Source organism: Salvelinus alpinus, chromosome 21, assembly GCF_045679555.1.
Source record: "Salvelinus alpinus chromosome 21, SLU_Salpinus.1, whole genome shotgun sequence".
NCBI classification, from domain to species: Eukaryota; Metazoa; Chordata; class Actinopteri; order Salmoniformes; family Salmonidae; genus Salvelinus; species Salvelinus alpinus.
In genome coordinates this window covers 51109677-51124382 of record NC_092106.1, presented here as the reverse complement: position 1 = coordinate 51124382, position 14706 = coordinate 51109677, and the positions used below count along the sequence as shown (strand labels likewise).

Below are 14706 nucleotides of genomic sequence, written 5' to 3'. Positions count from 1 at the left end.
CGATTGGCAAACTTATTGCAAATTGAGTAATCATGTGACCTAAACTGAATAAAAAGATGAAAGTAAAAATCTTTGCAGCACCTTAAATGACATTTTGGGGGGAAAAAGCAAACTCAGCTCCATCATTCATTGAATCAGATGGCTCGTTCATCACAAAACCAACTGATCTTGCCAACTACTTAAGTTAGTTTGCTAATCTTGCCAATGAAAAAAATAAGGCATAACATGTCAGCAACAAACGCTGACACTACACATCCAAGTATATCTGACCAAATTATTAAAGACAAGCATTGTACATTTTAATTCCGTAAAGTCAGTGTGGCAGAGGTGAAAAAAATATTGTTGTTTATCAACAATGACAAGTCACGGGGTCTGACAACTTGGATGGAAAATTACTGAGGATGATGGCAGACTATATTTCCACTCCTATTTGCCACATCTTCAATCCAAGCCTACTAAAGAGTGTGTGCCCTCAGGCCTGGAGGGAAGCTGAAGTCATTCCACTACCTAATAATATTAAAAACCCCTTTACTGGCTCAAACAGCCGACCAATCAGCCTGTTATCAACCCTTAGTAAACTTCTGGGAAAAATGGTGTTTGATAAGATACGATGCTGTTTCACAGTAAACAAATTGACAACAGACTTTCAGCTTATAGAAGGACATTTAACAAGCACAGCACTTACACAAATGACTGATGATTGGCTGAGAGAAATGGATTATAAAAAGATTATGGGGGCTGTTTTGTTAGACTTCAGTGCGGCTTTTGACATTATTGATCCTAGTCTGCTGCTGGAAAAACATGTGTGTTATGGCTTTACACCCCCTGCTATAATGTGGATAAAGAGTTACCTGTCTAACAGAACACAGAGGGTGTTATGGCTTTACACCCCCTGCTATAATGTGGATAAAGAGTTACCTGTCTAACAGAACACAGAGGGTGTTATGGCTTTACACCCCCTGCTATAATGTGGATAAAGAGTTACCTGTCTAACAGAACACAGAGGGTGTTATGGCTTTACACCCCCTGCTATAATGTGGATAAAGAGTTACCTGTCTAACAGAACACAGAGGGTGTTATGGCTTTACACCCCCTGCTATAATGTGGATAAAGAGTTACCTGTCTAACAGAACACAGAGGGTGTTATGGCTTTACACCCCCTGCTATAATGTGGATAAAGAGTTACCTGTCTAACAGAACACAGAGGGTGTTATGGCTTTACACCCCCTGCTATAATGTGGATAAAGAGTTACCTGTCTAACAGAACACAGAGGGTGTTCTTTAATGGAAACATCTCCAACATAATCCAGGTAGAATCAGGAATTCCCCAGGGTAGCTGTTTAGGCCCCTTCATTTTTTTTCAATCTTTACTAATGACGTGCCACTGGCCTTGAGGAAAGCCAGTGTGTCTATGTATGTGGATGACTCAACACTATACATGTCAGCTACTACAGCAACTGAAATGACTGCAACACTTAACAAAGAGCTGCAGTTAGTTTCAGAGTGGGTGGCAAGGAATTATTTAGTCCTAAATATTTCTACAACTTAAAGCATTGTATTTGGGACAAATCATTCACTAAATCTTGTAATGAATAATGTGGAAATTGAGCAAGTTGAGGAGACTAAACAGCTTGGAGTAACCCTGGATTGTATAAACTGTCATGGTCAAAACATATTGATACTTCTCCCCATCTTAACTACTGTTGTATGTCCATAATAAACTACTGCTCTACCTTCTTAACAGCACTATCAAAAAGGCAGGTCCCGTGGTCTAAGGCACTGCATCACAGTGCTAGCTGTGCCACCAGATATTCCGGGTTCGAGCCCAGGCTCTGTCGCAGCCGGCTGCGACCGGGAGGCTCATGGGGCGACGCACAATTGGCCCAGCGTCGTCCGGGTTAGGGAGGGTTTGGCCGGCAGCGATATCCTTGTCTCATCGCGCACTAGCGACTCCTGTGGCGGGCCGGGCGCAGTGCATGCTGACCAGGTCGCTAGGTGTACGGTGTTTCCTCCGACACATTGGTGCGGCTGGCTTCCGGGTTGGATGTGCGTTGTGTCAAGAAGCAGTGCGGCTTGGTTGGGTCGTGTTTCGGAGGACGCATGGCTCTCGACCTTCGCCTCTCCCGAGTCCGTACGGGAGTTGCAGCGATGAGACAAGACAGTAACTACTACCAATTGGATACCACGAAATTGGGGAGAAAAAGGGGGGGGGGGGGAAGGCAGGTCCTACAAGCCCTAGTTTCTACCTTCTTAACAGCACTATCAACAAGGAAGGTCCTACAGGCCCTAGTTTTGTCTCACCTGGACTACTGTTCAGTCATGTGATCAGGTGCTACAGAAAAGAACAGGGCAGCACGGCTGGCCCTTGGATGTACGCAGAGAGCAAACAATAATAATATGCATGTCAATCTCTCCTGGCTCAAAGTGGAGGAGAGATTGACTTCATCACTGCTTTTATTTATGAGAAGTATTGACATGTTGAATACACCGAGCTGTCTGTCTAAACTACTGGCACACAGCTCAGACACCCATGCGTACCCCACAAGACATGCCACGAGGTCTCTTCACAGTCCCCAAGTCCAGAACAGACAATGGGAGACTCACAGTACTACATAGAGCCATGACTACATGGAACTCTATTCCACATCAAGTAACTGATGCAACCAGTACAATTTAGATTTAAAAAACAGAAAAAAATACACCTTATGGAACAGTGGCGACTGTGAAGAGACACAAACACACAAACACACGATAACATACACACTGTACACATGGATTTAGTACTGTATATATGTGGTAGAGGTGGAGTAGGGGCCCGAGGGCATACGGTGTGTTGTGAATGTATTGTAATGTTTTTAAAAGGGTATAAACTGCCTTAATTTTGCTGGACGCCAGGAAGAATAGGCAGCAGCTAATGGGGATCCATAATAAATACAAATTCTAAGGTCTTTCAAAAAATTCTCCATGTGTGCTTTTTAGTTCAAGAATAGGATTACCCAGGAAACGGGCCCTAGATGTTTATCATAGAAATAACACGATAAGAAGCTGTTATGTGACGACAACATGCCTATATAGTTTTACTATCATTCTTGCCCCTGAGCAAGGCAGTTAACCCTCTGTTCCCCGGGCCCTGAGCAAGGCAGTTAACCCTCTGTTCCCCGGGCCCTGAGCAAGGCAGTTAACCCTCTGTTCCCCGGGCCCTGAGCAAGGCAGTTAACCCTCTGTTCCCCGGGCCCTGAGCAAGGCAGTTAACCCTCTGTTCCCCGGGCCCCGAGCAAGGCAGTTAACCCACTGTTCCCCGGGCATCGAATGCGGAAGATGCATTCAGTTTTACAACTGACTAGGTATCTACCCCCCCCCCCTTTCCCTATCTTTTTCAACTCATAGAAAAGAAGCTGAGTCATATGGGCTCTGATCAAAATCTGTGTACTCTATAGGAAATAGGTTGTAATTTGGGGCTCAGGCAAGCTGTTTTGCTCGTCATTGTACAGGTGTTTGCCCTGGGCACCAACTGTAGTGGCTGTCTGGGTCTGGGGGACCTGCAGAGTACCATAGAGCCCCGCAGGATCGACGTGCTATGTGGGAAGAAGATAGTCTCTCTGAGCTACGGAACAGGACCACATGTAGTCATCGCTACTGCCGGTGAGATGAAACGGTCTAAATCATGTTTGGTACATTTTGTTGCTTGTTAAAGTAGGATTCCATATTTTTTTTGTATGTTTTTTTGTCAAGAAATAGATTTAGTATTTTCCCAATTTTTACTCAGTAGAAGGCAGACATTGGATTGAGGTTATTTCTTACAAAGTGGTTTAATTCTGACCTAATAAATGTGGATATTTGTCAACTAAATCAAATCAATCTATTATATGTGCTGTGGTAGATGGAGAGGTGTTTGCCTGGGGACACAACGGCTACAGCCAGCTGGGCAATGGGACCACCAACCACGGCTTGACCCCAGCCCAGGTCTCCACTAACCTGCTCAACAAGAGGGTGACGGAGGTGGCCTGTGGCTCTCACCACACCATCGCCCTCACTACCGACGGAGAGGTAGGATGCTTCCCAAATTGCACCCTATTTCTTATAGTGCACCACTTTTGATCAGGGCCCAGAGGTATGGGCCAGGGCCCAGAGGTATGGGCCAGGGCCCAGAGGTATGGGCCAGGGCCCAGAGGTATGGGCCAGGGCCCAGAGGTATGGGCCAGGGCCCAGAGAGGGGCCCAGAGAGGTATGGGCCAGGGCCCAGAGGTATGGGCCAGGGCCCAGAGGTATGGGCCAGGGCCCAGAGGTATGGGCCAGGGCCCAGAGAGGGGCCCAGAGAGGTATGGGCCAGGGCCCAGAGGTATGTGTGTGTGTACATACAAGGGAGGGGATAACGACGTGGCTGTGGGCAGGGAGGGGATAACGACGTGGCTGTGGGCAGGGAGGGGATAACGACGTGGCTGTGGGCAGGGAGGGGATAACAACGTGGCTGTGGGCAGGGAGGGGATAACGACGTGGCTGTGGGCAGTGTTATTGAGAGTGGCTGTAGGCAGGGAGGGGATAATGACGTGGCTGTGGGCAGGGAGGGGATAACGACGTGGCTGTGGGCAGGGAGGGGATAACGACGTGGCTGTGGGCAGTGTTATTGAGAGTGGCTGTAGGCAGGGAGGGGATAATGACGTGGCTGTAGGCAGGGAGGGGATAATGACGTGGCTGTAGGCAGGGAGGGGATAATGACGTGGCTGTAGGCAGTGTTATTGAGAGTGGCTGGCCCAGCAAACCAGAGGTCTTGAGAGATGTGGAGGGTTAACACCTTCAGTTGGCGCTCCCTTTTATTTTATTTGTTGAAAAACAATCCATTGTCTGATCTTTCCTGTTTTCGTTTTGTTCCACTTTTAGGTTTACTTCCTGTTTTTACGTTTGTTGTGGGTTTTTCTTTTATTCGCCTCTTCTTGGGTAAATGTAGTGGGTCTCATGGTGGGTGTCCTTTTAGGTCCCAGTTGTTGTTGCTAGTCAACTTTCAGTGGACAAAACCCCACGAGTCTGTTTGAGTGACAATATTTTGGTAATAAAATGGGGGCTCGTCCGGGGATCTTGTTTCCCATGAGTGTGGCAGTCGCTCTAATCTCCTACTCTGGAGCTCTGCTGTCCCAAGCTATTTGAATGTTCAAAATACACTTTTCTGGTAGAGTTTGTCACTGACATCCACCCTTGGGATTATATTACATATACACACAGGTTAATAAAAATTAAACAAAGTTTGAAGCATTTGTGGAAAACCCTACATGGGAGATGCTAGATAAATGTACGAAGGCAAATCTGCTCATTGCAATGCATTATGGCATCAGAGGCATCTAGCGATCCTAAAGCAGTAGTCTGAGACACTGTATCGCAGTGCTAGCTGTGCCACTAGAGATCCTGGTTCGAGTCCAGGCTCTGTCTCAGTGGTCTAAGGCACTGCATCACAGTGCTAGCTGTGCCACTAGAGATCCTGGTTCGAGTCCAGGCTCTGTCTCAGTGGTCTAAGGCACTGTATCGCAGTGCTAGCTGTGCCACTAGAGGTCCTGGTTCGTGTCCAGGCTCTGTCGCAGCCGGCCGCGACCGGGCGACTTATGGGGCGGCGCACAATTGGCCCAGTGTCGTCCGGGTTAGGGGAGGGTTTGGCCGGGCAGGGATGTCCTTGTCCCATCGCCCTCTAGTGACTCCTTGTGGCAGGCAGGGCGCCTACAGGCTGACTTTGGTCACCAGCTGGACGGTGTTTCCTCCGACACATTGGTGCGGCTGGGTTAAGTGGCTACTGTGTCAAGAAGCAGTGCGGCTTGGCAGGGTCGTGTTTCGGAGGACGCACAGCTCTCGACCTTCGCCTCTCCCGAGTCCGTACGGGAGTTGCAGCGATGAGACAAGACGGTACCAATGGGATACCACAAAATTGGGGAGAAAAAGTGGTAACATTTATAAAAATAAAAATAAAGTGTTGCTCAGTACTGTTTTGGTGGAGGAGGAAATGCTCTCGTAGAGAGAGGCTGATAAATGGTGCTACGGGCAGTGGGGTGAGTCCCGTAGACGTGCGACTGAGGGAGGTAGAACTGAAGGCAAAGCTGGAGCAACAAATTACAGCTGGAGGAGCACAGGGAAAGACCAGATGAACATGGCAGCCAAACAAGAATGTGAACATGCAGCGTAAGAACAAGACCGTGTCAGCATGCCATCCAATTAAGAGAGAGATCTCAAAGCACTCAGTATCCAGTCATGCCACCCTGCACCATGAATAGAGTTTGATATCGGTCGGAACAGCCGGCTTGTACCGCCTTTCAACGAGAAGGAGGTGGATGAACACACTACCTGTCAAAAGATTGGACACACCTACTATTTTAAGGGTTTTTCTTTATTTTTACTATTTTCTACATTGTAGAATAATAGTGAAGACATCAAAACTATGAAATAGCTCATATGGAATCATGTAGTAAAAAAAATATATATTATATTTGAGATTCTTCAAAGTAGCCAATCTTTGCATTGATGACAGCTTAGCACACTCTTGGCATTCTCTCAACCAGCTTCATGAGATAGTCACCTGGAATGCATTTCGATTAACAAGTGTGCCTTGTTAAAAGTTCATTTGTGTGATTTCTTTCCTTCTTAATGCGTTTGAGCCAATCAGCTGTGTTGTGACAAGGTAGGTGTGGTATACAGAAGATATACCAAATAGGGCTAAGACCAAGTCCATATTATGGCCGGAACAGCTCAAATAAGCAAAGAGAAATGACAGTCCATCATTACTTTAAGACATGAATGTCAGTCGATAAAAATGTAAAGAATTTTTCAAATTTCTTCAAGTGCAGTCGCAAAAATCATAAAGCGCTATGATGAAACTGCCTCTCATGAGGACCGCCACAGGTCCTCATGACGGGCTTAACAAGTTGGTCCCAGAGGCATACAGACAAAATTACGAAAAGACACGATCACAAAGCCGTGTGGAGTTCGTAAGGAAATAGCATGTCTTTTTGATCGGTGGTTCTCAAGAGGTCAAGGACCTTGAGGATTTAAAGACTCCTACTTCTCGAGTAGTTCAAAAATGGTTCAGATTTGTATCTGATTCCTGGCCATGTGATAAACACAACATGTAAAGTGTTGGTCCCATGTTTCATGAGCTGAAATAAAAAAGATCCCAGAAATGTTCTATATGCACAAAAATATCATTTCTGTCATTGTGCACAAATTTCTTTACATCTCTGTTAGTGAGCATTTCTCATTTTCCCAAGATAATCCATCCACCTGACAGTTGTGTGGCATATCAAGAAGTTGATTAAACAGCATGATCATTACACAGGTGCACCTTGTGCTGGGGACAATTAAAGGCCACTCTAAATTGTGGCTGTTTTGTCGACCAACACAAAGCCACAGATGTCTCAAGTTTTGAGGGAGCGTGCAATTGACATGCTGACAGCAGGAATGTCCACCAGAGCTGTTGCCAGATAATTGAATGTTAATTTCTCAATCATAAGCGACATCCAAACATAATTTTAGAGAATTTGGCAGTCCGTCTAATCAGCCTCAGAACCGCAGACCACGCGTAGCTGTGCCAGCCCAGGACCTCCTCATCCGTCTTCTACACCGTGCGGGATCTTCTGAGACCAGCCACCCGGACAGCTGATGGGAACTGAGGAGCATTTGTGACTGTAATAAAGCCCTTTAATGGGGAAAATCTAATTCTGGGTGGGCCTATGCCCTCCCAGGCTCCACCCATGTCTGCACCACTTTCACATGACTGGGCATCCATAGATTAGGGCCTAATGAATTTATTTGAATGAACTGATTACCTTATGAACTGCAATTGTTGTGTTTTTATATTTGTGTTCAGTGTAAATAGGATTTGAGTTAACTGCCATTGTGAACACAGCTTTTGTTAGTTCCGTCTTCTGTTTGAACAACAATTTTTGGTTTTCTTGCACATCGACTCAGTACACCCTGTTACGTTCCCCAGCAAAGGGGTTGAGGTAATTTAGGTAGATATGTACATACAGTGTGCATCTGTTCTTAAATGTTCTGTTTTTGTTGTGAATTTCCTGGTTCTGTGACCTTTTTAACCTTTCCCCTCTGACATCTCCTCAAGGTGTTTGCATGGGGCTACAACAACTCTGGCCAGGTGGGGTCAGGGTCGACAGCCAACCAGCCCACGCCACGCCGGGTCAGCAGCTGCCTGCAGAACAAAGTAGTGGTTAATATCGCCTGTGGTCAGCTCTGTTCCATGGCTGTGCTGGACAATGGAGAGGTAAGGATACTTAAGTAGATCCTTTTAATACAACAAGTATTTTATACGGTCATGTTGAAGTTGTCAAGGCCTAGTTTGTGTGAATGGCGGAAAGAAAGAGGCTGGAAACGTTGCGCAACGTAAGAAATCGATGCGGTTGATCGGTAGTTGATGAAGTCGTAGCAGAAGAGTCGGTGTTCATAATCGACTATTGATTCAGCTACAGTGTAGAAGTGTAAAAGACAGTAAATATAATAGCTGTCCAAAAATTATCATTTGTGCTTTTTGAGCGTAGAAGACTGCTGATGCATCCAATGAAGATGTATTGTATTAATATAGTACCGCAGATGGCAACAGGACAGGGTTGTAGTCCCACTATCTGTAGGACTACAACCCTGTCCTGTTGCTATCTGTAGGACTACAACCCTGTCCTGTTGCTATCTGTAGGACTACAACCCTGTCCTGTTGCTATCTGTAGGACTACAACCCTGTCCTGTTGCTATCTGTAGGACTACAACCCTGTCCTGTTGCTATCTGTAGGACTACAACCCTGTCCTGTTGCTATCTGTAGAACTGCAACCCTGTCCTGTTGCTATCTGTAGGACTACAACCCTGTCCTGTTGCTATCTGTAGGACTACAACCCTGTCCTGTTGCTATCTGTAGGACTACAACCCTGTCCTGTTGCCATCTGTAGGACTACAAACCTGTCCTGTTGCCATCTGTAGGACTACAACCCTGTCCTGTTGCTATCTGTAGGACTACAACCCTGTCCTGTTGCTATCTGTAGGACTACAACCCTGTCCTGTTGCTATCTGTAGGACTACAACCCTGTCCTGTTGCTATCTGTAGGACTACAACCCTGTCCTGTTGCTATCTGTAGGACTGTAATCTGCGATCTGTTTGCAGACCTATGGTTGGGGCTATAACTGTAACGGGCAGCTTGGTCTGGGCAACAATGGGAACCAGCAGACCCCGTGTAGGATCGCAGCTCTACAGGGAGTCAACATTATACAGGTGAGGCGTCAACATTACACAGGTGAGGCGTCAACATTACACAGGTGAGGCGTCAACATTACACAGGTGAGGCGTCAACATTACACAGGTGAGGCGTCAACATTACACAGGTGAGGCGTCAACATTACACAGGTGAGGCGTCAACATTACACAGGTGAGGCGTCAACATTACACAGGTGAGGCGTCAACCCAAACCTACTCTGTTAGCTCTGTGTGGGACTCATGGTTGGTTGTGCAGGTAGGAAGACACAGGGTAATGACATAGGAAGGTCTGAATATTAACTTCCTGTTTGCCTGTGCCGTGCAGGTTACTTGTGGCTACGCCCATACGCTGGCGCTGACAGACGAGGGCTTTATTTACGCTTGGGGGGCCAACTCTTACGGGCAGCTGGGGACAGGCAACAAGAGTAACCAGGCTGTCCCCACACTCATCAACACAGACAAGGAGAGGTGAGTTCCTCTGCTCCGGGGTAGGACACCCTCCGGGGTAGGATGGCCCTCAGGGCCCCAGGGTAGGACGGCCACCAGGGCCCCGGGGTAGGACGGCCCTCAGGGCCCCAGGGTAGGATGGCCACTAGGGCCCCGGGGTAGGATGGCCACTAGGGCCCCGGGGTAGGACGGCCTCCAGGGTAGGAAAGCCACCAGGTAGGCTTGGGCGATATCTAGAGGTCCATACCTTCATATCTTTCTGGTATCACACGCCGCTCTACAGCATTATCCTGGTGTACGTTTGTTAATGGAACTGCCATAGACAATAGCCTACGCATCGACACCCATACAACTTTAGTGGAAGTAGTGCTTGTTATACGCCGCAAAGAGATCTGTTCTTTGGTGACATGTTAAACCCAGGTCCTGGATTGGAATCTCACCTTGTCCTTGTCAAATGAAATGAAGAAACTCGCTAGTGTGTTCTTTTGGTCTCATCTTCCCCATACTGATACTAGTGGTGGCATACCATTCATTGGCAATAGCCCCGTTTATACCTTGTTCTAACTTGCCTCCTTTGTCCTGATCTTGTCCACATTCTGAATGTGCCCACATTTCCAGACGTCATTGTGACCAGATTTCCTTGTGACCAGATTTCCTGGTTCCTTTTGTTCAAATGATTTCACAGCTACTCTTTCAAAATATTTATTTATTCTAAGAAATATAGTGATGTAATCAGTCAATGGTGCCACCAGCCAATGATTTTAGAGGGCGGGATAATGGTGCCACCAGCCAATGGTTTTAGAGGGCGGGATAATGGTGCCACCAGCCAATGATTTTAGAGGGCGGGATAATGGTGCCACCAGGCAATGATTTTAGAGGGCGGGATAATGGTGCCACCAGCCAATGATTTTAGAGGGCGGGATAATGGTGCCACCAGCCAATGATTTTAGAGGGCGGGATAATGGTGCCACCAGCCAATGATTTTAGAGGGCGGGATAATGGTGCCACCAGCCAATGATTTTAGAGGGCGGGATAATGGTGCCACCAGTCAATGATTTTAGAGGGCGGGATAATGGTGCCACCAGTCAATGATTTTAGAGGGCGGGATAATGGTGCCACCAGTCAATGATTTTAGAGGGCGGGATAATGGTGCTACCAGCCAATGATTTTAGAGGGCGGGATAATGGTGCCACCAGCCAATGATTTTAGAGGGCGGGATAATGGTCCCACCAGCCAATGATTTTAGAGGGCGGGATAATGGTGCCACCAGCCAATGATTTTAGAGGGCGGGATAATGGTGCCACCAGCCAATGATTTTAGAGGGCGGGATAATGACGATTTAAATATTCTCTCTGTCTACACTTGTAAGATATCCAGACACAATGCGTGTCTGACTACCCTCTGGAGGTAATTACATCAAAGACTACCCTCTGGAGGTAATTACATCAAAGACTACCCTCTGGAGGTAATTACATCAAAGACTACCCTCTGGAGGTAATTACATCACTATGTGTCTTTTGATTATCTACACCGGTCTTCAAATGTGGCCACAATCAGAGTATAGACAAAATCAGGACAAAGGACGCTAGTTAGAACCAGGTATAAACAAGGCTAGAGTCACTGCAGTATTTTGGCAAAGATCTTTCCTGTGAAAAAACTCTGGAAGGGTTTAGGTCGGGGTGAGGAACTCTGGAAGGGTTTAGGTCGGGGTGAGGAACCCCTGGAAGGGTTTAGGTTGGGGTGAGGAACCCTGGAAGGGTTTAGGTCGGGGTGAGGAACTCTGGAAGGGTTTAGGTCGGGGTGAGGAACCCTGGAAGGGTTTAGGTTGGGGTGAGGAACTCTGGAAGGGTTTAGGTTGGGGTGAGGAACTCTGGAAGGGTTTAGGTCGGGGTGAGGAACCCTGGAAGGGTTTAGGTTGGGGTGAGGAACTCTGGAAGGGTTTAGGTTGGGGTGAGGGACCCCTGGAAGGGTTTAGGTCGGGGTGAGGAACCCCTGGAAGGGTTTAGGTCGGGGTGAGGAACCCCTGGAAGGGTTTAGGTCGGGGTGAGGAACCCTGGAAGGGTTTAGGTTGGGGTGAGGAACTCTGGAAGGGTTTAGGTTGGGGTGAGGAACCCCTGGAAGGGTTTAGGTCGGGGTGAGGAACCCCTGGAAGGGTTTAGGTTGGGGTGAGGAACCCTGGAAGGGTTTAGGTTGGGGTGAGGAACCCCTGGAAGGGTTTAGGTCGGGGTGAGGAACTCTGGAAGGGTTTAGGTTGGGGTGAGGAACCCCTGGAAGGGTTTAGGTCGGGGTGAGGAACCCCTGGAAGGGTTTAGGTTGGGGTGAGGAACTCTGGAAGGGTTTAGGTTGGGGTGAGGAACCCCTGGAAGGGTTTAGGTCGGGGTGAGTAACCCCTGGAAGGGTTTAGGTCGGGGTGAGGAACCCCTGGAAGGGTTTAGGTCGGGGTGAGGAACCCCTGGAAGGGTTTAGGTCGCGGGGTGAGGAACCCCTGGAAGGGTTTAGGTTGGGGTGAGGAACCCCTGGAAGGGTTTAGGTCGGGGTGAGGAACCCCTGGAAGGGTTTAGGTTGGGGTGAGGAACTCTGGAAGGGTTTAGGTTGGGGTGAGGAACCCCTGGAAGGGTTTAGGTCGGGGTGAGTAACCCCTGGAAGGGTTTAGGTCGGGGTGAGGAACCCCTGGAAGGGTTTAGGTCGGGGTGAGGAACCCCTGGAAGGGTTTAGGTCGCGGGGTGAGGAACCCCTGGAAGGGTTTAGGTCGGGGTGCTCATTGGAATAATGAGACTGTTGTGTTCCAGCCTGTATTTATCTTGTCTGTCTACTTGTTGATCATCATGTATCTATTGAACTCTAATGCTGCACTGTTGTTTTGTTCCAGCCTGTCTTTACCACAGTCAGGTTGTCCAGCCTGTCTATACCACAGTCTGGTTGTCCAGCCTGTCTATACCACAGTCAGGTTGTCCAGCCTGTCTATACCACAGTCAGGTTGTCCAGCCTGTCTATACCACAGTCAGGTTGTCCAGCCTGTCTTTACCACAGTCAGGTTGTCTAGCCTGTCTTTACCACAGTCAGGTTGTCCAGCCTGTCTTTACCACAGTCTGGTTGTCCAGCCTGTCTTTACCACAGTCAGGTTGTCCAGCCTGTCTTTACCACAGTCAGGTTGTCCAGCCTGTCTATACCACAGTCAGGTTGTCCAGCCTGTCTTTACCACTGTCTGGTTGTCCAGCCTGTCTATACCACAGTCAGGTTGTCCAGCCTGTCTTTACCACTGTCTGGTTGTCCAGCCTGTCTTTACCACAGTCAGGTTGTCCAGCCTGTCTTTACCACAGTCAGGTTGTCCAGCCTGTCTTTACCACTGTCTGGTTGTCCAGCCTGTCTATACCACAGTCAGGTTGTCCAGCCTGTCTTTACCACAGTCAGGTTGTCCAGCCTGTCTTTACCACAGTCTGGTTGTCCAGCCTGTCTTTACCACAGTCTGGTTGTCCAGCCTGTCTTTACCACAGTCTGGTTGTCCAGCCTGTCTTTACCACAGTCAGGTTGTCCAGCCTGTCTATACCACAGTCAGGTTGTCCAGCCTGTCTTTACCACAGTCAGGTTGTCCAGCCTGTCTATACCACAGTCAGGTTGTCCAGCCTGTCTTTACCACAGTCAGGTTGTCCAGCCTGTCTATACCACAGTCTGGTTGTCCAGCCTGTCTATACCACAGTCTGGTTGTCCAGCCTGTCTATACCACAGTCTGGTTGTCCAGCCTGGCGAAGTATCTAAAAGACTGATGTCTGTCCTCGTGTGTCCTGTCTGTCTGTAGGATGGTAGAGGTGGCAGCGTGCCACACCAGCCATACGTCTGCAGCTAAGACTCAGAGCGGCCAGGTGCTGATGTGGGGTCAGTGTCGGGGTCAAGCTGTAGCCTGCCCTCACCTCACTCACTTCGGCAGCACTGATGATGTCTTTGCATGCTTCGCCACGCCCGCGGTCACATGGCATCTCCTCACCGTGGGTAAGACTGACACACCTCCTCAACCGTGGGTAAGACTGACACACCTCGTGGGTAAGACTGACACACCTCGTGGGTAAGACTGACACACCTCCTCAACCCTGGGTAAAGACTGACACACCTCCTCAACCCTGGGTAAAGACTGACACACCTCCTCAACCGTGGGTAAGACTGACACACCTCGTGGGTAAGACTGACACACCTCGTGGGTAAAGACTGACACACCTCCTCAACCGTGGGTAAAGACTGACACTGTACAGGAAGTGATAATGGTTACAGACCTGGGATCAGATACTATTTGAAGTATTTCCAATAGGTTGAGTGTTTTGCTCTGGCCTGTTGTAGAGGACTGACTGATTTGTGTGTTCTGTGTTACTCAGATGGTGATGACTATCTGACAGTGGCCCAGTCTCTGAAGAGGGAGTTTGACAGTCCGGACATCTCAGATCTCAAGTTCCTCGTGGATGGAAAGTGTATCCACGTGCATAAAGCCCTCCTGAAGATCAGGTACCTAAAGGACTGAGTTTACACAGGCAGGCCAATTCACATCTTTTATACCAATCAAATCAGCTCATTTGACAGTAGTTGGAGGGGGGGGGGGGATCAGAATTTGGGCGGCCTGTGTAAATCAAATCAAATGTATTTATAAAGCCCTTCTTACATCAGCTGATGTCACAAAGTGCTGTACAGAAACCCAGCCTAAAACCCCAAACAGCAAGCAATGCAGGTGTAGAAGCACGGTGGCTAGGAAAAGGCCAGAACCTAGGAAGAAACCTAGAGAGGAACCAGGCTATGAGGGGTGGCCAGTTCTCTTCTGGCTGTGCCGGGTGGAGAGGAACCAGGCTATGAGGGGTGGCCAGTCCTCTTCTGGCTGTGCCGGGTGGAGAGGAACCAGGCTATGAGGGGTGGCCAGTCCTCTTCTGGCTGTGCCGGGTGGAGATTATAACAGAACATGGGGCCAAGATGTTCAAACGGTGCCAAACAGACCCAGGTTGTCTCCCTATGGACCTTGGTCACACAGAACCATGGTTTAATACAATGATGATGT

General features: G+C 48.3%; 1 protein-coding gene across 4 annotated transcripts in view; it reads left to right on the top strand.

The window, feature by feature from the left end:
* rcbtb2 (regulator of chromosome condensation (RCC1) and BTB (POZ) domain containing protein 2) overlaps positions 1-14706 on the top strand; it is a 29162-nt gene that overhangs the window by 5011 nt on the left and 9445 nt on the right. For all 4 annotated transcript variants that reach the window (XM_071358140.1, XM_071358138.1, XM_071358139.1 and 1 more), the window contains 7 exons: positions 3492-3642; positions 3881-4047; positions 8093-8251; positions 9138-9245; positions 9553-9695; positions 13471-13661; positions 14039-14165. In XM_071358140.1, the coding sequence (XP_071214241.1) occupies positions 3492-3642; positions 3881-4047; positions 8093-8251; positions 9138-9245; positions 9553-9695; positions 13471-13661; positions 14039-14165 (1046 nt within the window). The remainder of the gene's footprint in view (positions 1-3491; positions 3643-3880; positions 4048-8092; positions 8252-9137; positions 9246-9552; positions 9696-13470; positions 13662-14038; positions 14166-14706) is intronic.